Source organism: Podarcis muralis, chromosome Z (assembly GCF_964188315.1).
Source record: "Podarcis muralis chromosome Z, rPodMur119.hap1.1, whole genome shotgun sequence".
Taxonomy (NCBI): Eukaryota; Metazoa; Chordata; class Lepidosauria; order Squamata; family Lacertidae; genus Podarcis; species Podarcis muralis.
Genome location: NC_135673.1, coordinates 16574921 through 16600048, shown reverse-complemented (window position 1 = coordinate 16600048; position 25128 = coordinate 16574921). Strand labels below are relative to the sequence as shown.

General features: G+C 47.4%; 1 protein-coding gene and 1 non-coding gene across 5 annotated transcripts in view; one reads left to right on the top strand and one right to left on the bottom strand.

Annotated features, from left to right (window-relative positions):
• Positions 1 to 10194: 10194 nt before the first annotated feature.
• The window catches only part of NUP188 (nucleoporin 188), a 47943-nt gene continuing 33009 nt past the window's right edge, over positions 10195 to 25128 (bottom strand). For all 4 annotated transcript variants that reach the window (XM_028715552.2, XM_028715554.2, XM_028715555.2 and 1 more), the window contains 11 exons: positions 24483 to 24664; positions 23651 to 23851; positions 22432 to 22524; positions 20832 to 20990; positions 19529 to 19666; positions 17523 to 17597; positions 15969 to 16178; positions 14605 to 14736; positions 13719 to 13792; positions 13241 to 13370; positions 10195 to 12703 (listed from right to left, as the gene is read on the bottom strand). In XM_028715552.2, coding sequence (XP_028571385.2) covers positions 12533 to 12703; positions 13241 to 13370; positions 13719 to 13792; positions 14605 to 14736; positions 15969 to 16178; positions 17523 to 17597; positions 19529 to 19666; positions 20832 to 20990; positions 22432 to 22524; positions 23651 to 23851; positions 24483 to 24664 — 1565 coding nt within the window. In that variant the 3' untranslated portion in view covers positions 10195 to 12532. The remainder of the gene's footprint in view (positions 12704 to 13240; positions 13371 to 13718; positions 13793 to 14604; positions 14737 to 15968; positions 16179 to 17522; positions 17598 to 19528; positions 19667 to 20831; positions 20991 to 22431; positions 22525 to 23650; positions 23852 to 24482; positions 24665 to 25128) is intronic.
• Positions 14328 to 14401, top strand: TRNAN-GUU (transfer RNA asparagine (anticodon GUU)). The gene has a single exon. It is a non-coding gene; the product is annotated as a tRNA-Asn (tRNA).

The following is a 25128-nucleotide window of genomic DNA, read 5'->3' as shown; positions in this document are numbered from 1 at the left end:
CCTACTAGTGAGCTCACGAACGGCAGCCGACATGACGGCTGAACAGCAGATAGCGGAACTCAGAGAAGCAGTGTCACAGCTGAATGCCGAGGCTCTCGCATCCAGGAAGAGAGAGGAGGACGCAGCTGCCGCCTACAGGGATCTCCAGGTCAGGTTGGAAGTGCTTACGAAGCAAGGGCAACAGACACCCAAACCAGAGGGGATTGGGTTGGGGAGACGCACAGGCGGTCTGGTCTCTCACTTCGATGGGAACCTGCAACAGTATCCCAATTTTAAAGCAGACGTACTGTGTGCACTGCAACTGCTGAGTAAAGATTTTAGAGATGAGCAAGAGAAAGTGGGGTTCATCATGTCTTATTTGCATGGGGATGCCAGAGCATGGCTGCGCAATTTATGGAGGGATAACGATCCGGCGCTCCAAAATGCGAATGCCTTTATTAAAGCGATGGATGCGTGTTTTTTATCAAGCATTGACGTGGATCTTGCTCGGCAACAGATTCATGGACTGAAGCAGGGAAGGGCCAGCGTACGGCAGTACCATGCCCGCTTTTTCGCCTTGGCCAGTGCCCTAGAATGGGACAGAGATGCGACCCCTGTAAGAGACCTTTTCTGGGAGGGACTAAACAGCTCTGTAAAAGATGAGATTGCGAGGGGGGAGAGACCCCGGACCACCCAGGAGGTCGTGCAGAGGGCGCTGGCAGTGGGGGTACGGCTGGAAGGACGTCCGTGGAGCAGGGACGAAGGGCGTGGAGGGCGCGAACCAGCCAGGGGCTCCTCCTTCTTTCCCAGAGAAGCAGCACGTACGCAATCCACGCCTCCGCCAGGGGGAGGAGCTGAACCGATGGAGGTTGGAGGTGCCAGGGCTCAGTCAGCAACCAGAGCCCTAGCACCAGCAGCAGTGAAAGCGAAGCCTCCTAGAGGGAACAGGAAGTGTTACGTCTGTGAGGAGCCAGGGCATATGGCGAAAGAGTGTCCCCAGAGGCTCCACAAGCTCACTGCAGCCTCAGCAATGGCGACTGCAGCAACGCAGCAAGGAGAACCACAGCAGGGAAACGACGCTGTCTGGCTGGAGGAAGAGGCACTGGGGCCCAGCCAGACGTATTAATGATGCAGTCCCCAGAGATTTTACAGCCCGTGAACCCCCTCCCGCCCAAACCAGTGGTGAGGCTCACCGCGTCGCTCCAGCTGCCCAATGGCATCACCATGGACGTGCCAATCACCATTGACTCAGGCAGCAATGCGGACTTTATGGGGCAGGACTTCGTCAACCAGCATGCTATACAGTTGCTGCCGGCCACACTGCCCCTGCAGGTGGTCACGGTGGATGGCAGGGAGCTGCTAGGAGGGCAAGTGGTGCAGCAGACGCCACCGATGGTGATGCGACTTGGGAATCACCAAGAAGTCATCAGCTTCAACGTCACTCAATTGTCGGACACGCCCATTGTGTTGGGCATGAGTTGGCTGGACAAACACAGCCCAACGCTGGCTTGGTACCAGAGGCAGCTGACCTTCGGCTCTTCCTTTTGTGCTGAACACTGCATCGTGCCCAGGCAGGAAGGAGAGGAAGAGGAGTCACAGCTACTGCTAGGCACGCTGCAAGCGATTCCCCACAAGTACGCAGAATTTTTGGAAGTTTTCTGCGAGAAGGAGGCAGACAGGCTACCCCCTCACAGGCCATATGACTGCAAGATTGACCTGCTGCCAGGGGCGGCGCTGCCTAAGGGGAGACTGTATTCCATGTCAGAGGACGAGCTGCAAGAACTCAAGGAGTTCATAGATCATAATTTGGAGCGCGGTTTCATCCGAGAGTCCAAGGCGGTGGGAGGCAGCCCGGTGTTCTTCGTTAAGAAGCGGGATACGCCCCAAAAGAGGCTCGTAGTGGATTACAGGATCTTGAACAGTGTGACTAAGCCGTCGGACTTCCCCATGCCCCGAATTGACGACCTCCTCGCAAAGGTGCGGAAGGGCAGAGTGTTCACCAAATTGGATCTGCGAGGTGCGTACAACCTCATTCGCACGCGGGAGGGAGACGAGTGGAAAACAGCCATGTTCACGCCACTGGGGACCTACGAATATAGAGTTATGCCTTTTGGATTGCAAAATGGCTCCCACGTTTTTCAAGCATTCATGCATCACGTGTTGGCGGGACTTCTCTACAAGACGTGCGTCTGTTTCTTAGATGACATCCTGATCTTTTCGGAGTCGCAACAGGAGCATGACAAACACGTCAAGGAAGTACTGAACAGGCTGAAGCACCATAGGCTCTACGCCAAGCTGGAGAAGTGCCAATTTGACGTGACGGAGGTGGATTTTCTGGGCTACAAGCTGTCTGACAAGGGGCTCGCCATGGACAGCGCCAAGGTTCGAGCGGTGTTGGATTGGAAGAGCCCGCGCAACCGGAAGGAGGTCCAACGGTTTGTCGGCTTTGCGAACTTCTATCGCAAGTTTATCAAGGGCTTCGCTATGCAGACGGCGGCCATCACTGACACGCTTAGCTCCAAGAAAAAGAAGTTCATTTGGACAGAGCAGGCGGAACAGTCCTTTCAGGCACTCAAGCGTCTCTTCGCGTCGGAAGAGCAGCTGCTTCATGTCAACCCCAGCAAGCCGATGAGGGTGGAGACTGACGCCTCGGACAGAGCCGTGGGGGCGGTCCTGCTGCAGAAAGACCCGCAGGGGGTGTGGCGACCGGGAGCGTTTTACTCCAGGAAGCTCAGCAAGTCCGAGCAGAACTACACCATATGGGACAGGGAGTTGCTGGCCATTCATGCAGCGTTCAAGGCGTGGAGGCACTTTCTGATCGGCGCCAAGCACACGGTGCAGGTTTGCACGGACCACAAGAACCTAGAGCACTGGCGCACGGCACAGTTCCTGAACCAGAGGCAGATACGTTGGGCTGAGTTCTTTGCGAACTTCGACTTCCGAATAGAGTATGTCCCGGGGGACACCAACATCATGGCGGACGCTCTCTCCCGCAAGCCACAGTATCTGGAGGAAGCAACGCCAGCGGCCGCCATGCACATCTTCGCACCAACAGTGTGGGCGTGCGCCGCGGCAACCGTGGATCTGGAGGCGGTGCGACGAGCGTTGCAAGGGGACTCCTTCGCGCAAGCAAAGATCTCAGAGGTGCAAAGGGGCAAAGCAGCGGCCGACGGTTTCCAGCTAAGAGATGGATTGCTCATCCGTAAAGGGGCCATCTACGTGCCGGGAGACGAACTTCGCGCCAAGGTGCTGCAGCAGCTGCACGACGCGCCCACTGCAGGGCACTTCGGCAAGGAGAAGACGGTGGAACTAGTAGCCAGGGATTTCTGGTGGCCTGGAATGAGAAGGGAGGTCGCGGACTACGTGGCGAGGTGTGACACCTGCCAGAGGGCGAAGCCAGTGCTTAGACCGCCGGCCGGACTGTTGGAACCGCTGCAAACTCCGGCCGAACCTTGGGAGAGGGTGGCCCTGGACTTTGTCACGGATCTGCCCAGCTCGAGGGGCAAGACGGCAGTGCTGGTGGTGGTGGACTTGTTCTCCAAGATGGCACATTTCATTCCGTGTGCGAAGGTGGCCACGGCGGAACAAACCGCCAAACTGTTCATAGACCACGTGTTCAAGGTTCACGGTCTGCCACGGTCTATTCTGTCCGACCGGGGGCGGCAGTTCATCTCAAATTTCTGGCAGCGGCTGATGGGCTTCCTGAACGTCAAGATCAACCTGGCGTCGGCGAGACACCCGCAAACCAACGGGCAAGCAGAACGGGTCAATGCCATCATGCAGCAGTACTTGAGGTGCTATGCAAATCAACAGCCTGCGACGTGGGTGGATTACCTGCCGCTCGCCGAGTTCGCTTACAACAACACGAAGCACGTGTCCACGGGGGTCACACCGTTCTTCGCCAACAACGGGAGGCACCCCAGAACCTTCCCGGGACTGGAAAGGCTGGGTGAAGGGGAGACGCAGACGGCAGATGCGTTCGCGTCGGAACTGCAGGAAGTCCACGATCAGCTGAGGCGCCACCTGGAGCTGGCCAAGCACGCATACAAGGTACAAGCGGACAAACGCAGAAGGGTTGGCGAAGAGCTACACGTGGGGGACTGGGTCTGGTTAGCAGCCCACGCAGTGCCGGCCAGGTCGTTGGCCAAGAAGAAACTAGGGCATAAGCAACTGGGGCCCTATCAAGTCGAAGAGCAGGTCAACCCGGTGGCCTTCAGGCTGGCGCTTCCGGAGGGTTCCAGAATGCATCCGGTATTCCACAGATCGGTGCTCACTCCCTACAAGGCACCGCACAGGTTTCAGGAACCCGGAACGGCGCAGAGTCCGGCCAGAGACAGAACAGGGCACGCAGGAGTGGCACAGAAGGAGCGCATCAACGAAGTCACAGAGATTTTGGATTCCAGATGGGGGGAAGAAGGGGTAGAATACTTTCTCGCCAGGGAGGGCACCCCGGCCAGTGCGAACAGTTGGGTGCCGGACTACGCCTTGGACGAACCTCTGCTCAAAGACGAGTTTCATGCCCTCTTCCCACATAGACCGATGCCAGCAGACTTTTTCGACGACTGGCTTTTCACACCCACGCTTTCGGGCAGCACGTTCCGGGGGTTCGACTCTGACGAGGACCCGATACGAGACGTCCGTTCCCCGGAGGGGTCGCCCTCGGGATCTGCCTCAGAACCCTCGTATTGGTGGGACGACAAACCAGAGGAACAGTGGCGCAGGAAGTGGCAAGAAGGTCCAGGCCGAGCAACGCCGCCTGGAGGAAGCGAGGGAGAGACGGACATGGACATTTTCGGGGACGATCCAGGTTTCGAGCACGGCGGCACAGAGATGGAAGCAGAGGTGACCGTCGTCAACGAGAGAAGGGAGGAAGAACCGGAAGACTTCGGAGGGAGGCCCGCTACGGGAACCGAACGGTACCCGACATTCGTCTCCTTGACGCAGCAGCACCCAGCTCCAGCACCGGAAGGAGGGGAAGGGGGAGTGGGGGGCTTCGAGGGGGGGATGGATGTCAGGGGTTCAGGAGCAGAGGCAAGGGCAAGGGAGGAAACAGAGAGCGAAGGGGAGGAGGCAGAAGAAAGGATGAGCGATGACGACGACCCGAGATCTCCGAGTCTCTCCAGTGAGTCGGAGGATTCACAGAAAGGAGCACCAGTGGCCAAGGCAAGGGGGGAGTTTAGGGGGGCACCCCAGGGAGATAGAGCCAGAGGGGAATCAGAGGAGAGCAGTTGGAGATCGGGTCCAGCGTCACCGCCAGAGAGCAGGGAAGAGGAAAGGAGCCAGGGGGCAAGCGCTGGCAGCTCACAGCAGGAGGGAGGGCACGAGTCAGGGGTGGCCACACCTCCATCTGGGAGCGAAGAAACGGTTAGACGGAAGGTGGAAGGTTGGGCGCGCGCGCCAAGTTCAAATGCACAGGAAGGAGGCGCAGTAGGCAGCCCGGAAAGAGAGCCGGGTCCTAAAGCCCGGCGCAAGGAGACAGGAGAGTCCGGGGGGTCAGCGTCCGAAGAATCCCGGAAGGAAGAGACCCAGGGGGGCAGAGGGACCCAGAGAAGAACAGTCAGGCGGAAAAGGTGGAGCAGGGCTAGGATATTAAGTTGGTGTACGAGGGGCGGAGATTCAGACGGAGCTTCGCCGATCTAGCTACTAGACGTAGGGTTGCACGCAGCAGCTTGAGAATGGAAACTGTAACTCAATAAAGACTTTTACTTAATGACCGTTGGCTAGCGTGATCCTCTGTGAGCTAGGATCTTGAAGCAACCCTGACAGTATCAATTTTTCTTTTACAGTATGGAAAAAAGGCATCAGTGAGGAACCAATAATATGCATAGAAAAATTCACAAAATAAGAAAATTTATAATTTTTTATATTTTGGCACACAGAATGGTACAGTATTGCAGGATATAAACAAAGATAAACAATTCTGCAGCCAGGGTATAGGCACAGACTGGAGCAATTTGCCCAGCAAATTGGAATCCTTTCAATACCTGAAAGGAAATAAACTTTTAAAAAAATCATAATCAGATACCACAACATGACCATTATAAATTCATGCCTGGTTATCTTATTTTACACAAGCCATCAGAGTACAGAATCAAATCAGGGTTAAAGAAAGGACAGTCTTTAGGACCAGGATGAGGAGTGGCAGTGAATTCTGGAAGGAAACTCACCTGTACTAAGGGCAGCCTCTTTTTTATTACTATTAAAAAACAGCTATTAATATACAAATCAAAGGGATGCAGGTGGCACTGTGGGTTAAACCACAGAGCCTAGGACTTGCCGATCAGAAGGTTGGAGGTTCGAATCCCCTCAATGGGGTGAGCTCCCATTGCTCGGTCCCAGCTCCTGCCAACCTAGCAGTTCGAAAGCACGTCAGAGTGCAAGTAGATAACTAGGTACCGCTCTGGCAGTAAGGTAAACGGCATTTCCGTGCGCTGCTCTGGTTCGCCAGAAGCGGCTTAGTCATGCTGACCACATGACCCAGCAGCTGTACGCCTGCTCCCGTACAGATAAGCGCCTCAACCCCAGAGTCGGTCACGACTGGACCTAATGGTCAGGGCTCCCTTTACCTATACCTTTATACAAATCAAATCAGGGTGAGGGAAAAGAAAGAAAGAAAAGAATATTCACTAAAGTCTCATGGAGTTCACTTTCGCGGGGGACTGCAAGAATTATCAGAAGGCAGGGTTATTATTTTGTTGTTTTAACTATTTACTTGTTTTACCTTGTACAGTCGTACCTTGGAAGCCGAACAGAATCCGTTCTGGAAGTCTGTTCAACTTCCAGAAACGTTCAAAAACCAAGGCACGGCTTCCAATTGGCTGCAGGAGCTTCCTGCACTCAATCGGAAGCTGCAGAAGCCCCGCCGGACATTCAGCTTCCAAAGCGACGTTTGCGGCATTCGGGAGCCAAAACTTTTGACTCGCAAGGCGTTCGGATTCCAAGGTACAACTGTATTGTATCCTGTGAATCTCCCTGAGATCTTGTGATGAACGGCTGTACATAAACCTAATAGAGAAACCTAAAAGAATGTTTATTGAGTCTGGTTCTTGTGGAATAAACCTGCACTGCATAAGGAACAGCAAAGTTTAAAAAGTTGTGCTAAAGAGTTAAAAAAATATATTGATACATCAGAAATGATGCTTTCATTCATGATCTTCTAATAGGTAAACCCAATCTTATACATGGGTAGTGCACAGGGTGGGCATTTGATTGGTTGCTGCCATGGCTGTCAGCAGCTATTGTGCATGTTATTTGTTGCTGCGTCAATAATGGGTGTTGTTGATTGGCCGGTGCTGTGGCAAATGGGCAGGCGATTGGCAGCTTGCATACGGGTGAGTGGTTTTCAGCATTCCCCCCTAAAAAAGTCTCAACAACCTTTGGTAATCCCCGCCTCTGGGCAATCCTCTGCAAAAAATAGCTCAACAACTTTTTGCCATCTCCCCCCAATTCCTGAGATTTCAGTCCCCCAAAATAGGGGGCATCTTATAGATGGAAAAGTACAGTAACTCTTTGTTGGATTCTGCACAAGCTTAAAGCTTAAGGCTTAGCTCCGTTCTCTCCCTGAGTGGTTGGCCAATATGATGTACACAAGGAAGGCATGTAAATAATAATAATAATTTATTATTTATACCCCGCCCACCTGGCTGAGTTTCCCCAGCCACTCTGGGCGGCTCCCAATCAAGTGTTAAAAGCAGTGTTAAAAACTTCCCTGAAGTTTATATTGACAGCTTGGGGGAGGCTTGGGAGTTGTGGGCGGGCGGTGCGCCTAATGCCCACCATGGGCAGCTCGCTCTGCCCCCGGCTGCAGGGAGCGTGTGCCGTTCCGGGCACCTGAGGGTCTATTCCATGTCTGGGAGGGCACCCTCCGCACCAGGCTTCCCTCGGGAGTGTGCCCACCCTGAGCAGCGCTGGCATATGCTCCGCCTCCGAGTTCAGGGTGCCCTGAGCAAACCAGATTCAGAAAACCATGCTGGGAAGAGTCCTTTTTAGACATCATACTAAACAGAGCTTACTGAACTCCTGTAAGCCAGGTTCTTTTTAGACTTGGGGAGGTGTACTAGGTCCCCAAGCACACTTAAGAAAGGTTTGTGTAGGGCATCCTTTTTGTGGTATCTCTGCTGACAGCATCAGGGAACCATGTCACAAGCAAAGTTTACCAATCACAATAGGGTCATTTGTGGGGCTGGGGGAGGGATGGAGAAAGGAAAGAGACTGCTGATCTCAAGGGACATGCAGAAACTTAAGGTACCAGTCATGCTGCAGGTTCATAGACAACCAGGACAAACAAAACAAATAGGACAAACAAAATGTAATAGAATAAAAGAAAAAATCCCCTAAACAAGATTTTTGGTTGCGTAAAACCCCAAGGTGGTTGTCGCCAATGGAGGCGAAAGCGGTGAAAAAGCATAATATGGAGTCCAAATGGCCGAAATATTGGGAAATTTTGGAACAAGAAGGGGACAAATTGAAATTGCAGAGTTTTGAGAAATTAAAAGATAAAGTGCGAGACTGGCTTCATTATTATCAGATAATGGAGGTTTATAAGTTGGACAGGAAAATTGGCTTCCAGGTGGAAAAATCAAAATTGGAAACAGAATTGTTAGAACCCAATACTAAAAATTTGTCAAAAATGTATAACTTGCTGTTGAAATGGAATACGCAGGATGAAACAGTGAAATCAGCTATGATTAAGTGGGCACAAGACATTGGTCATAACATTATGTTTGCTGACTGGGAAAAGTTGTGGACCACCGGTATGAAATTTACGGCATGTAATGCCTTAAGAGAAAATATTATGAAAATGATTTACAGGTGGTACATGACCCCAGTCAAGCTTGCAAAAAATTACCACTTGCCTGATAATAAATGTTGGAAATGCAAAGAAAATGAAGGCACCTTTTTTCACCTTTGGTGGACGTGCCCTAAGATTAAGGCGTTCTGGGAAATGATATATAATGAATTGAAAAAGGTACTTAAATATACCTTTCTGAAGAAACCAGAGGCCTTCCTCTTGGGTATTGTCGGCCAAACGGTGTTAAAGAAGGATAGAACATTTTTTATGTATGCTACAACAGCAGCAAGAATACTCATCGCAAAGTATTGGAAGACACAAGATCTACCCACCTTGGAAGAATGGCAGATGAAGGTGATAGATTATATGGGACTGGCGGAAATGACGGGCAGAATCCGAGACCAGGGGAGAGAGAAAGCGGAAGAAGATTGGAAGAAATTTAAGGACTATCTTAAGAAACACTGCAAAATTAATGAGTGTTAGAAGGGCGTTGGTTTAGAAACTGTATGGCTTCCAGCCGAATTGGATAAGTAATAAGAAAAGAAGGGTTAAAAATTTAAACGAAATTAAGGGGAAGGATTTGCTGAATTAATATAATAGAAACTGGAATACAGAGAGGGGAGGTATGGGGAAGTCGGGAAAGTAAGGTATAAGGAAAAAAAAAGGGAATGAAATTATACCTGTTCTTTTTTGTTTTGTTTTTCTTTGTCTGTGTTTTATTATTGTTTTATTTTGCTTTTATATAACTATTGAAAAACTTAATAAAATTCTTTAAAAAAAAAAAGATTTTTGGTTGCAATCACCCAGCAAAAATAAAAAAAAAATACCAATACAGTGGTACCTCGGGTTACAGATGCTTCAAGTTACAGACACTTCAGGTTACAGACTCTGCTAACCCGGAAGTAGTACCTCGTGTTAAGAACTTTACCTCAGGATGAGAACAGAGATCACGTGGCGGCAGCGGGAGGCCCCATTAGCTAAAGTGGTACCTCAGGTTAAGAACAGTTTCAGGTTAAGAACGGACCTCCAGAATGAATTAAGTTCTTAACCCGAGGTACCACTGTATAACCAGAAACAACAAAACCAGCAAATGAGCCCCAAAGGTAATTTACAAATAAATAAGGATTTTCACTTAAAGCCTGCGTCAAATAACATAGGGATTAATACTCTTACTGCCACGTGAGCTTCAGAGAAGTTAGTGCTGAAAGGAGGGGCAGGCAGGCAAAGAGTGGGATTTTTTAAAATGTTGGATCTCCTGAGGTACTTCTGCCCATCCCAGTCTCTCCACCTCAGTCTGGTTCCCTAAACTCTGTGGTGTTCTAGTCAATCCCTATCCCAATGACCAAACTGTTGGGAGAAATTTAAAAGGGGTTCCTAGGCTGCAAGGTATCCCTCGCAGAAACCCGAAAGACAAGGATGCTGGCTCCAAGTGAATAGTCCTTTATTGAAATACAAATGCATATAGGGACAGCCTCAAAAATAAGGCTGCTACTGCCAAAAAACACATCCAAAGCAATGTTTCATACACACTTCCAGATTACACAAGTGATTTCTATTCACCAAAAAATCACAACACTCTTTGCAGTTGCAACCTAGTGTCATCATCCTGAACCAATCAAAATCATTTGGCTTCTCGGATCAGCCCTCACTGTATCATGTGATAACATATAATCATTTTTCAGTGTCTTTCTTTATTAAGATTTTGCTGGTTTCCCTCTTCATTAAATGTTTCCTGATACCCTCTTTCATCTATCTACAAAACATTTCAAGATTGAGCACAACTGCCATACCTGGCTGATTTTCATGCGGTCACCAGATTCTAAGTGTTTATTGTTTTCAGTGTTCTGGAACGAACATTCGCTATACAGTGGTACCTCGGGTTACAGACGCTTCAGGTTACAGGCTCCGCTAACCCAGAAACAGTACCTCGGGTTAAGAACTTTGCTTCAGGATGAGAACAGAAATCGTGCGGCGGCAGCGGGAAGCCCCATTAGCTAAAGTGGTATCTCAGGTTAAGGACAATTTCAGGTTAAGAACGGACCTCCAGAACAAATTAAGTTCTTAACCCGAGGTACCACTGTATATTGTACCTGAAAGCAACTCGTTCTGTACTGTAAAATGTTAGGTGCAGCCCTTTTTCAGTTTAGCCATAGGCTCAAAAGAAAATGGAATCATCAAAGCATCAGGTTTTTCTCCATCACAAATTCATAGAGGTGAGGGCTACTGAAAGCTACTAATCACAACGGCTGAGCTCTGCCTCCATGATTAGAGGAAGTAAATGCTTCTGTATATCAGTTGCTGGGAGCCATAAGAGGGAAGACTGCTTTTGTGTTCAAACTGTGCTAGTGGGTTTCTCATTGGGCATCTGACTGGCCACTGAGAACAGGAATGTGGGACTAGATGGGCCTCCTTTTGGCCTGATCAATCAGGACTCTTCTTATGTTCTTAAGTCTTAAGTCCACAACAACTGAAGGGCACCAGCAGATGGAGGCTGGACTAAATAAAGCCTGTTTTCACTTGGGGCTGGTAGAAGGAAAACAAATGTCTCCTGACCACCCTCATTTAAAAAGAAATACAGCCCCCTCCTTCACTATAATCTGCCCAGTGCACAAGTGGGGTGTTCCTTAAATGTTATACAGCATGCAGCCATGGGTTTGCTTCACACATAATACTGAGCTACAAACCCAGCACAAAGTAACCATGGTTTGTTGTTACTACTCAAGCCACGGATTGTTTCAATCATGGTTTGGTGATGCGTTCAAACCCAATAGTCTAGTTTCAGCCACTCTGTGCCAGATGCCCAACAAGTGCCAGGGTTGCAAGGCAAGTCAGCTGGAAAATGGAAGCATATCTCAGTGTTATGTGCGAATATGGCCACTACAATGCCCTGCAGAAACCAGAACTACCTACTCTACTCATTTGTCATGTGAACTTAATACATCAGCTCTCTGCCAGCTGTGACATTTAAGGATGCAGGGTATGTGGCGCTCTGTAGCAGGCTTAGCCCCCACACTGCTTGATGAATCTTCTGTTTTTACTATGAATTACTTTGCCCTGAAGGGTTGAATTAATAATAATAATAATAATAATAATAATAATAATAATAATAATAATAATAATAAACCAGCAGCCTGACACCAACTGGACTCGAGAAATTTAGAATTCCACAACCACTTAGAAATATGCTTTTTAATCAGTATAAACAGGAAATGGGTGGTACAAAAATGTGAGATAACAAAGCAATGGAGTTCTAACTTCAAAATTCATACTGAAACAGGAAGAGAAGGTGGTCACCTTTAAAAACGTCTTGCCTTTGCTTTCTGAATGGTCCAGTAAATATAAAAAACAGCACTTGGAAGATGATCTCTAGGCTGAAATCAATCATTTGGCCTGTGCTTCACCAGAGAAGAGGCAACATTTAAATAATGCCCAATCCAGGGTTGTAGTGGGGGTAGGGAAGAGATTCCAAGCCACCTTTTCCTCTCCATCCTCTTTCCTTCTTCAAGTTGTGGAACAGCTATGAAAAGTAATCAGTTCATCAATACTTATAAAGTCACGTCAGGTTTACCTGACACACAAGGCTCGTTTTGTATGAACGAGGCACTGTTTGCAGACCACTCCACATCCTCTTGACATTGTGCTCTTCTGGTGAAGGCATCTCACAGTTTCCTTTGCCTGGCTGAGGCAAGGCAGGTGGCAGGGCTACATCCAAAAGCTGATGGAAGTGAACTCACATGGGATTTCAAAATGGCACCTGGGGTCTTATCTCTGCATGTGCCTAACGAAGGCCTGGACAAGCTGGAAGAGCGGCTCCTGCCCCTCGGGGCCTAGCTTTGAGGAAGATTTCCCTTGTGAAGAGGAGAGAATGCTCACGGAAGAAGAACTTGGGCCACCCCGGCGGAAGTAACGGGACAGGCTGGAAAGAAGCGTGCTCTGGAAATAAGACATAGGGACAGTTAGAGTCATTCCTTCATACAGTATCCATCAGACTTTGTTTCAATCCAGGACAAAACCCTACCTTCTACTTTCTTCTACTATTTCAAAGACTGACATTTACCTGGAGATCAGTTGGGAGAGGTATACAGGGTTGTAGAACTTAACGTTTTATGCAAAGTGAAATTGGTAAACAGGACTAATGTATTAGCCATTAATTTCAGCAGATCTACTCTAGGTAGGACTAGCACGGGAGGCAACCCACATGGAATTTCAAAGATGCGCATTAATTCACTCTATGCATGGACATTAACAACCGTAGACACTGACACATTGGTACAGTTTTGGCTTTTTACATAATCATACAGTTGTAGGGTTGGAACAGACCACAAGAAACATCTAGTCCAACCCCCTGCAATGCAGGAGTCAGAAGCTAAAGAATCTCCAACAGCTGGCCATTCAAACCTCTGTTCAAACATATCCAATGTTATTTAATTTTAACTCTTGGGGTATAATACAAGCATCTAAACTACTTACCAGCTCAGAGCTGAGCTCCTGCTTCATCCGCTGCTTGTCTCGTGGGTGGACTGCTGGATCCTTTAGGTACCGGAGAGCCTGAGAGATGAGCAGGTAGAAACAGTTTTCCATTGTAAACATCAGAAGTGACCTGGAGGAGGAGGGAAGAGGTAGTGTCAAACCGGCTGACAAACAAAAGACCAGATGAAACTCAGTGGTAAGCCTGGGAGCTAGAGGTGCCGTTTCAACCCTAGGTAAACATGAGCACAGATTCTACACTCGGGACATTCTCACTGACTGGGCCTGTCCAACAGCAGCTGCAAAAGCTGTAGGTATCTCCTCTCGTGTCCCACCGGTTAACTGACAATTGCAAAAAGTTAAAACACGAAGCTAGGATCTACAGAGCAAATCAAGCATAAAGTGTACAGTATTGCTGGGAGGGAGGAGAGCCACCCTGTTTCCTGTTCCATAGGGCAGTAAAAGGAACATAGGTACTTACTTGAGGGTCTTGTTCCCCTCCTGCTGGGTGGCCAGCTCTGCAGCCAAAGTGAAAGGCTCCTTCATCTTATCCAGCTTTGGGGAGAAGGGAAAAGCTGTGTTATATTCAAAAGCCAGACATTCAGCCAGGCCCAGTGTATTCTGTAACCCCATGCAAGCACAGAATTCAGCACTGAATGCAGAATTCAGCACTGAATGCAGAATTCAGCACTGAATGCAGAATTCAGCACTGAATGCAGAATTCAGCTTTCATTTTTTTAGAGCACCCTTTAGGGAGCCTCTTCCCAGTAAAGGAAATGTAGTTTTGATTCCTTTCTACCCTGAGGAAGGAACAGCACACAATGTCTAGACAAAATTGCTGATCGAACAGTGAATGGAGGAGCAGCTCTGGAAAATCCCTGCTGCCACAAAACAAGGGACTGTACTATCCCCCAAGTAAGGGATAATGTTGCTCTGATTTGCCTGGGCAGAGCCATGTGTCTCAGGATAGCCTCCTGGGAAAAGATGTAGCCTAAGGGACCTGTGCAAGGTCCCAGGTTCAATCCCCACCAGCCATCTCAAAACATCCACTGAGAATCCCTTGACCACAATCTCTCACCTCTCACTACTGGTCTCTGTGGCACAATGGGTCAGTGCATCTGGCTGTTAACCAGAAGGTTGGTGGTTTGAGCCCACCCAGGGACAGCTGTTGGCGGGATTCCTGTACTGCAGGGGATTGGACTAGATGACCCCCCTAGGGGTCTCTTCCAACTCTACAATTCTATGATTCACACACAATTTTTAAAAATTCCTTGCAATCAAGCATATCCCGTCCCAGTTCCCTTTTAGGGAGAAAAACTAGCTGTGGGCTCCTCCACCGGGTCAGCTTGGGCTCCCCTGATCCTTACTTCTCCCAGCATGTTCAGGGCCACGTTGACTGTGGCCAGGAGGGTCCCAAAGGAGGGGGGCACTTCAGAATCAAAAGCCGGAGTGGTGAAGCTCAGCATGAAAAGGATGTTGTACTCGGCGAGGTCCAGTGACTACAACAGAAGAAACAGGGTCAAAACCAAATGGAAGTCAAAATCAGTCTTCTCTTGAGGCTGTATAGCAGGTGTGATTGAACCTCTGGTGTGGCTGAACTACAACTCCCACCATCCCTAGCCATGCTTGCTGAGGCTGACGGGAGTTTTAGTTCAGCAACAGTCGGAGGACTGCAGGCCAGACACAAAGACCAGCTAAATCTTTATTTCACCAATACCACCAGGAGTCACTTGATCTATTTATTGTTCATTTTACATCCAGACCTTTCTCCCAAAGGAGCCCAGGTTGGCAAACATGTCAATAATGAAAAATGCAAATGAAACTTTTAAAAGCAGTTTAAAATTTTTTAGAAAAACAAACTATCACCTACTCTCACAACTAATAATTTCAGGTTATAGTAATTTACCAGACGCCATGCCTTTCAGCCACCTTATGTCTGGTAAATCCCCCCAATAGTTAATAATAATAATAATAATAATAATAATAATAATAAATTTTATTTATATCCCGCCCTCCCCAGCCGAAGCCGGGCTCAGGGCGGCTAACAACAATAAAATAATACAGAGGTAGAGAGACACACCTCCCTATGGAGGGCATTCCACACACAGGGAACCACTCTCAAGAAGGCCCTGTCACAGCTCAAAGCGAACCAGGTGACCTCCAGTGGCAACACCACCAAAAGGGGCCCAATTGTAGGCCAAGAAATGGTTGATAATGAAGGTGCTCTTTAAGCCACTCGGGTCCCAAGCCATTATGCAGAAACTGGAGATAAACATCCACTGGTCACATCTGAAGTCTCACTTATGACAGAGGCTTAGTTCTCATCCATGGTCATATGTTTGAATTTATAAGTGAGTGCCATGGGTGCCACACACACCCTAATCACTTCTCCTCTCCCCTTTCCCTTATTAGCAACCCCACTCCAGTGAGAAATAAGGAACATCTAGACACACACTTCACTTTCCCAACAGATCTGGGTAAAATATGGTCTAAGTGGCACTTATCTGCAACTATGGCACCATAGAGCTTGAAAGAGGAAATTGGATAGAGTGTCGCTCTTCCAACTTCCTCCTTCAACTTTATGCACTTTTCAAGGGATATAAAAGGTAATCATTGCCAGCACCGAGAGGGCAGGGAATGAGCGCGCTTCCTGGGTGCCAGGGGAAGTCCATGCCAGGGGCACCACCGCAGAATTCTGGACTCTTCCTCCTAAGAGCCTAGCTTATTATACCTGATCAAGAAGGATTTGGCAGACATCTGGAGTGAAGTGGCGCAGGGCAGCGAGGGACTTGCTGAGGATTTTAAGGAGGCTGTACTGCACAGCGCGCAGAGCCTTCTGCTCAGCAGCCTCCGTCTCCGGACTGGGAGGCTTGGCAGAGGTCTGTGGGGGGCGCTGGACATGAGGCAGGATGGTAGACGGGAGGGGCTCTCCATTCTTGGTCTGCAAAGAAGTCCAAGCAAGTGAAAGGAGGGACATGAGACAAGAGCACCAACTACATACACAGGCGTACACACACACACACACACGCCAGGCAAACTACCACCAGTACTGGGGAGGTTTTTGCAAAAGGAACCTTTGCTTTGTTCAGAGTCAGGTCAAGCTGGCAGCCAGTTGGAATCCTGGTATGTGTGCCCGTCCCCCTTTGAATTACTAGCCCCTCACACAAAGTACGAAAAGAACTGGAAGCACTGAAATTTCACTCATTTACTTCCATTTCATAAAATTTATATATTGTTCGATTGTAAAAAGGGGGGGGAGCACACCTCAATGCAGTTTACAAAAAAAGAATGAAATTATGAGTTGAAAAAAAGTTGAAAAACTATTATTTGAAGCTGTCTTCCACAATCTGGTGCACTCCAGGCTTTTTGCACCATACTTCCCATAATCCCTGGCTATTGACTATGCTGGCTGGAGTTTATGGGGTTTATTTTTTCTTCTTTTTTAATAAGGTTATTAAAGCTTTATCATAATGCAATAAGATAAAAGAAACTAATCTAAACTGAAATAAAAGCAAAGGAATAAAGAGAAAAGAAAATGCAGAGTCCTCTTTCAAAGGCAGCTTTCAACCCTAGTCTCTCACAAAAGGTGGTGGACCCTTCCAGCTCACACCTGAGAGATTTCCATTCGCCTCCCACCCTGGGAGATCTTCCCTTCTTCGCCTCTCACACAGGGTCCAACTCTATGATTCCATGACATCCGCTAGCAAGGCAGGTGGTCATGGTTTATGGGAAATGACCTCGGGGCTAAATGAGTCAGCCTGCTGGGCAGTTTTTGCCCTGGGGCCAAAGGTTTCCTATTCCTGGAACTTATCTTCCACTTTCTGTAAAATTACTGCCCACCCCACAACACACACACATCAGTAACAATACAATGGTATCCTGGGTTACAAACACCTCAGCTTACAAACACTTCGGGTTACAGACTCCGCTAATCCGGAAGTAGTACCTCGGGTTACGTACTTTGCCCGAGGATGAGAACAGAAATAGCACTGGCAGAGGGAGGCCCCATTAGCTAAAGTGATACATCAGGTTAAGAAAAATTTCAGGTTAAGAACGGACCTCCGGAACAAATTAAGTTTGTAACCAGAGGTACCACTGTAGTAATAGGCAAGTCATGGAACAACAATGGTTGCCCACATGTGGTCATTCAAGAGTAATTCAAATTATTTCCAGGTCCAGATCAGAACATGGGTCTCTTGTTCAATCCTGGGAGTTTCCACTTGCAGTCTGAAGTGGCACAGGCTAAGCCTAGCTTCAGTGAGAACCAGCCACCTCAGCCCCTTACCTGTATGTAGTGTTGCAGCATTTTCCGACTGTGCAGAAGTGAAGTGCAGGCCTGGCACAGGTAACACAGGTTCACCTGAAATGTTCAAGAAAATGTCTCTTATAACAAATCTCCTGATAAATGGAAAATAAAGCCAGCATCCCATCAGGAGGATAGAGGATGAACCACCTCAAAGAGCCCAAGATATCTTGAAGGAGTCACCTCTTAACCTCTATTTTTCATCTGGATGTAGAATATCTTCCCTTGCCAAAGCAGACCAAATTATAAAGGGGAAGACCACCTAAACTCCTGGGTGTAAACAGCCTTTAACCAGGATAGAAAACTGAGCAGAAACCCTTGTGCAGGGAAAGACACTGACATAGCAGGAAAGGCAGGATTGAACACCCTTCCATACCAATGATACCTCAACCGATTCAGAACCAAGGTAGGAAAAGTATAATGCTTTTTTATTTGTTTTTTTACTTTTAACAATAAGCAGAGGGCAACCATATTTGAGGACTTGAATGGTGTGGTCCTCATGTGATGCAACACTTCATTCTCAGGTAAGCTATTAACAACCTCGGTCCTTTTGCCTGGAAAGGCGAAAAACCTCAGAAGCCAACAACCTTGGTTAAGACTGAAACACCAACATTTCTTCCTCAGAAAGTTCACCCTCCACCCCAACAGGTCTTCCCTACAGAGGACCACTGTCCACAGGCTAAAGCATTAGCAGGATCATCCGCCCCCTTAGCTGGCTCCATGATGACTGAAGAGCCCCTAAAACAGGGAGAGAAGGAGACCTCACAGAACTGCTATTTGATGGAGCTCTGTGAGATCCTCTTTTATGCATCCTGGATGATGCCAACTCTTTCCCTTGCAGGCTTCCTATAAATAGGAGCTCCCACTTTTGTGTTTACTATGAGGAAGGGAGTTCTTTACCTCTTTCTAAATACAAGAGTGCACCAATGGGGGGGGGGTGAGGGTAAGAATCCCAATCTGACAAAGGAAGTAGTATTGCTCACCCCACCTGCAGAATGGGTGGGTGAATGGGGAGCTCCTGCCTCAAAGTGTTAAGCACAAACAGAAGAGGGGCCATTGGAGTTTCACCAGACTCCTCCTCGGCGACCATCTTGTCCAGAGGTGGCTAAATCAGCAGGCAAAGCCATAACAGCCATGGCACACTGACTGTGCATTGCTGAGGACAGCACTCATGAGACTCAGGGAAAGCAAAATCGTTTGTTTGTGGTGTCTGGGGACTTCCAAAAGAGTATGTGCAGAACTGGCTCTTTTGCTCACAAAATCCACAACCAAACCACTATTGGAAGCAAAAATATACCATGCTCTGACAGGAGACTCCACCATGACAAGAGCGCCATGGGACCCAAGCCCCATTACAGGACTGAGAAAGAGGGCAGTCACTGAGCGCCCACCTCTTGGGAAGTTGCAGAATGTACACTACAAAAATATCACCCCTGCTCAGGAACGTTCACCACCAGAATTATTATAAAGGCAGCAAACTTTACTGTAAACACAGGCAGAGAATAGATCCCTCCTTTTCCATAGAAGTTTGCTAGGAGCGATCAAAGTGCATTGCAGATAGAGCAAAATACTACTAAAAATCACCAAAAGAGAACAATAAAATGCACTTCAGGGTGAAGGAGTCTGGCAATTTAACAACAACAACTACAACTACTTAAAAGTAATTTCTGCCCATCCTCTAAAGCCTTTCTTCTAGAAACCTCCTCTTTACAATCTGGGCCCAATAGCCATTTCCAAGTAGGGCTCTCTCATTAGAGAAATCAATTTGGCTTTAGGCTTTGGTTTCAGGCTTAAGGATAATGAACTTTGCTCGGATCAACAATAAGGTGACATGGGGTAAGGGTGAGGGTGACATTTGATGACTCATGCTGCTTTAACCACAAGGACAAAGTTATGCAAAAGTGTTTAATTGTGTGTAAACAAAGTAAAGCCAATATGCAAGCAGAATTTAATAGGGCAGGGACATGCAGACAACTAGTTCTCCCTACCTGCACGTCTCTTAGAAGCTGGGGCAGGTGGAAGTGCCACTCCTTCAGGAAGTTAGAGAGCTGAAGAATGAACCCAACCGTATGATCTGCTTCTTCAAGGCAGGCCAAATTCTGTACAGTCCGGACTGCAGTCAGGCACTGGAAAAGGTGGTGGGTGGGGGGAGACATTAAAGAGCAGAAATTTCCTCTTTTTCTCTCTGTCTTTCAGTGCAGACTCTGATATTCAGCGTGCCACGGCTACAGGAATACTGGAGAATCCCTACTGTCTCTCAGCAATCTAACAAGACATCCTGACCATCTCCCACCCCACTTTCTTTCTGAATAGGGAAAAGCTGGTCAAGACGTCTGTTCTGCATGTCAGTGTGGCAGCACCTAATAACAGAAAGGCACCTTCTCTATTGTCATTCTGGCACCTGCTAAAGATGCCCATCTTTCAACAAGACTTCTAGATGGAGATCTTTATTGAAGTTGGTATGTGGATTGCATCTGAACTGATCTTTGGTACATGCTGTTGTGATTTAAAACTCTCGGTGTGTATCATACACAATCACACAATTTTTATATATGCAGCTTTAAAAATCTTTTTTATATATTGTTTTAAATATGTTCTTATTACGGTATACTGTAAGAAGCTTCAGGATGGCCCATGGGAAGTGATTCAAAAATGAAATGATGGTGACTTCTGGTGCAGGATGACGCTGTGAGGCAAGGCTCTCAGCTCTTTCCTGATAAAAATGCTTTCAAACTTCTGAATCATCGGACTGTGTGGACAAAGACTTTGATTATCAGCTGAAGAAAAGTTCTCATTACATATTATTTTGCTTTTAATGACCTGCTGCGATGACAACTTGGACTAAATGATCAACACTGGATTTAATTCTAACTGTGCCACTATCTGCTGAGCCAGGGGAATTGGCAGAGGAGGATTCTCATACTAATTTGTTGAAAGAGACAAGTCTTAAAGCTGATCCAACAAGATCAGAGCTTAAAAATGACTTAAAACAGATGATGTAAACGGGCATTATTTAATTTTATGTGCTAAAATAGCAGAGACTTTAATAGCCATGGTTAATGTTTATGGACCTAATTCAGATTCCCTCCCACTATGATTTACAAATGTTTTTGACACCTAAATGAGTGTATTTATGATGAAGTGGTGATAGATGTTAATGAAATATTGGATTCTAAGCTTGATAGAAATACACCTGTATGGAAAAAAAAAACACCAATCATTAGTGAGGGAAACAATTAAGACACATATGGAAGAGTTTAATTTAATGACAAACACACTTTCCCAACAAACCTGAAGGATCCTCTCTTGATGGACGCCCACGAAGTCCAAGGCTTCAGTCAGGAAGTTGTACCGCAACGTCTTCAGAAGGCGCTCCATCAAGGAGATGGAAAGGCGATAGACTCCTGGCCAGGAAGGGGCATCCAGAGATTTCCGCAACGAAGCCTGCACCTACATCACACGAGGACCACACCATTCAAATACACAAATCATTGCTATGGAGATGTTTCTGAGAAGGGGCCAGTTGCTTTCTGATAGAACTGGGTTTCTCCAGGGATGTCAACATGGATAGACCCTGTTTACAGCTGGATATTCCGTCTCCCCCCTCCCAATTTCTCTCCTCTATCCTTATGGTAAAATTTAGATTGAAAGCTCCCCAGGTCAGAGACCAGTGCTCTTATACTGAAAAATACTCAAGCCCACGTATCTCAGCCTGATCACTGAGATCATCCAGAGGAGTGCTGTTAGTTGTCTCTCATGTTACAGAGGCCTAACTGGCCTCCACTAGGCATTTATTGTGGTCTGTCCCCTGCTGCAGAATGTTCTTCCAGGAGAGATTCTGCAGGCACCTTGCTTTTGACTTACAGGTGTCTCTTGAAAGCCCTTTCTATGAAGACAAGCCTACAGAACTGCTTGCATTTTCTGATCAGCCAGTCATTTTAATAGTGACAATATGATTTATTAGACTTCCCAAGTTGTTTGTTACCAGAATGTCTCCAAGCAACGTACAACACATTTAAAAACAATATAAAAACATTATACCGCATAAAACTGCAAATAACCCCCTAACAACCAAAGGAAGCTTTGCCAGAACACTAGTAACAAAGCAACATCTTATAAGTCTATCAAACGTGGGGGGGGGGGTGTCTTTATGTGTCACCAAAAAGATGTCAGTGAAGGAGCCAGGCAGGTCTTATTGGGAAGAGACAAGGAGCCACAATGGAAGAGGCCTTTTCCCTTGTCACCACCCTCTAAACCTCCCTGAGAACCCGCACCTCCCTTTATGGTATTTTATATTTTACTGAATATGCTGACCACACTATATTATGTAAATTGGTGGTATGAAGGAATGATTGCTGGCTGTGGAGCACACTTCCACCCGCAGACAAGCCACAGCTGTCTGAACATCATGCCCTCTATCTAACCTTTTGCTCTCTTAGAAGTCTGCCATGCCCTGTCTGTGACCTTTGTCTCTTTTGATTAAACATTGCGCAAGGGGAAAGTGACGTGGTGGGAACAGGTGCCAAAATAACTTTGTACCACCCCTCGATCTCGGGATTGGAAAATGTGTCAAGGTCACAGTCCAAAATGTATCTGACTGGTTTTGCATATTGTGCTAATAAAAAGAGCCTCGGCAGAGCTAGCTGGCAGCTTGCTTATGCACAGCTCACCTGATGACCAATACCTGACCCGTGTCCTTCACTTCAGTGCTATGTATATTAAAAACACCTTTATAAAGTGCCACATACACCAATGGAGTTACATAAGTAGCAGCAGCAGATAATTATAATGATATACTTAAAGTAACCCCTTGCTTCACCATGGCAGCAAAGCAAAGTTCTGACAAAGTGGGTTACCCACACTGGAAAAGGAAGGAAGAAGAGTCACTCACCTGACCAGCTCCATCACTGCTCAAATGGTACACGCTCAAAAGAGGCAAGCAAATGCTTTGCATGACGCCAGCTCCAGCCACAGCTGCTGCCCCCTGCAAGAGAACATAAGAAGATCCCTGCTGGATGAGGCCAAAGGGGGTCCATCTAGCCCAGCATCCTGTTCTCACAGTAGCATACCCATAAGTAGGATCCAAGTACAACAGCATTTCCCACCTAACCTGGCAGATTCCAGCAACTGGTAATCAGAAGTACTGCTGACTCCAGCTGTGAAGTGAAGGCATAGGCATCATGGCTAGTAGCCACTGATTGCCCTCTCCTTCTCCATTAATTTGTATAAGGAGTTGGGGTCAATAGCTCTTGAGAAGTGGTATCACCCGCCTCTCTCTCCAGTTGGTGGAGCTAAACTGAAGCCGCCACAGAGCTCTCTAACAAGACCCTCAGATTTCTTCTGATGTTTACAATGGAAAACATTCTACCTGCTCATCTCTCAGGCTCTCCAGTATCTGGATCCAACAGCCCACCCACAAGACAAGCAGAGGATCAAACAATGAGCTCAGCTCTGAGCTGGTACACAGCTTTGGGGGGTTGTATTAAACCCCAATAATGAAAATTAAATATCACTGGAGAAGTTTGAACAGAGATTGAATGGCTAGTGTTAGGGATTCTTTAGCTGTGACTCCTGCATTGCAGAGTTCCTTCATACAACAGTATGATTCTGTATATTTCTTTCATGCTGGCAAGCTCACCTGATACAAATCCCCAATGTGCCAATCTTCCCTGAAATCTAACCATGTGATTGTGTTATGCGCACATTCTCCTCCACATGTCATTTGACTTTGCCACTTTGAGTCATTCTTCCCAGTACTTTAAACTATGCAACGTGTTTGCTGACTCAGAGAATCCTCAGACTCTCCATGTTTAGAGGCAGCATGCCACTGAATATTATATGCTGGGAGCAAACGGCAAAACCAGACCAACACCTTCCGCAGCAGGAGTGACAGAATCTGTTGCTTGGGCCAAAACTCCCATCGTCTCACGACTATTAGCTATGACGGCTGAGGGGAGATGGAGCCCAGCAACAGCTGAGGGAGCACATGTTCCCTGTATGTTCCCCCATACAGCCACAAGCAGTTGGGGGAAACAGGACTCAGCCATATAGCTCAATACTAGCTAGCTAAAACTGTGTGGAAGGAACATAAAGCTTTTGCCTCTTCTCACCTGCTGGGTCCTGGCCAAGGTCAACAGCAGGTGCAACGAGGCTTCTGTGAAGTGCAGGTTCTGCTTCACTCTTAAGCTTATCTCCAGGGTGGTGAAGAGAGTTGGGAGCAGTGGGATCTTCCGGGTAACTTGCAGCCAATAATCCCCATCCTCATCCACTTCACAGAGCTCCTTTGCCAGGTGAAGCCCCAGCACACACACCTGCTGGGAGGAGGCAGAGCAGGGAGCGAAGAGCACATGGGCACCCAGGTGGGGAAGGAAGGATATTGACTGTCAGAAAACAAGCCACTTAGGATAACTGCTACTAGCAAACAATTGTTTTTGAGTTTGTGATTGTTTTATATGGTGTTTTAATTGTATACATATTAGTGCACATCACATATAAATACTGCACATCATATACATATTAATGCAGTGTTAAATACTTTTATGAAAAAAATATTTTTAAAAAGGATTTACGTCTTTTACACAACAGTGTGGCATGCAGTGGTTAGCATCAGGCTAGACCTGGGAGACCAAAGGTTGAATCCAACCAAGTTTTAATCATAGTAGGGCCACTCTGCTGTGCAATTATGTATTCACTGTCAAGTGCAGCTTGGCTCCAAACAACTTTGGTTTAAATCACCGTCTTCTTGCTATGCAGGTCAGCTGAATCAAGTGGTCCACTCCAAATGAAGGCAGGAAATGAACTGAGGCCTCAAGGGACAAAGGATTAACAAGTTTCTTTGAAGCTTCAGGATTTCCTGCCTTCGAGCAACACAGGGGCAGCTAAGCCCCACTTGGAGATGCCACCCCCCACCAGTCTTTCCCCAAGACTAATGAAGCCACTTGCCCCGTCTCGCTGGTCTTTCTGCTTATGCCGGGAGGCATCGTCTGTTTCCATGCTGTCTTTGTCATCTGTTGAGTCCCCAGAAGTCAGGCAATGCCGAGTCTGGTCAAAAAGGGCAATGAATTCCTCCTGGAGCGTTTCACACACGCTCAACACCAGCTGGGAATACTCAGGAACTTCACTCACTATAACACACATGCACACAGCAATATGATATGGAGCACAAGGAAAAGCATATAGAGCAGCCTAGTGTTGGACAAAAGCCTTACTTTGAGGTGGGGAAATCACTCCCAGGGGATGAATGTGGCCCTCAGGACTCTCCCTAGACCATACCCCCTTCACCAGCTCTGCTCTGTTCCTTCCTCAAGTGCATTTGCCTAGCTGGAATCTGCCCCTCAACTGTGATAATGTGGGCTAGCACTGCGTCCAAAGCTATTGTCCCATGGTTTGTTCCCAAACCACTTCAGGAATGCTTGGGTTCAGAAACCACATTCTTTCCCATGCAAACACTGGAACCTTCAAAGGGCACCAGATTTCCCACCTGCCTTGCCCTACACCCCTACTTGGGACCCTTAGAAGGAGGAACTGCTGCCTAAATAAGTTGTATTGCATGTGAATTTTGCATCTGTGTATTGTTCTGTGTGATTTG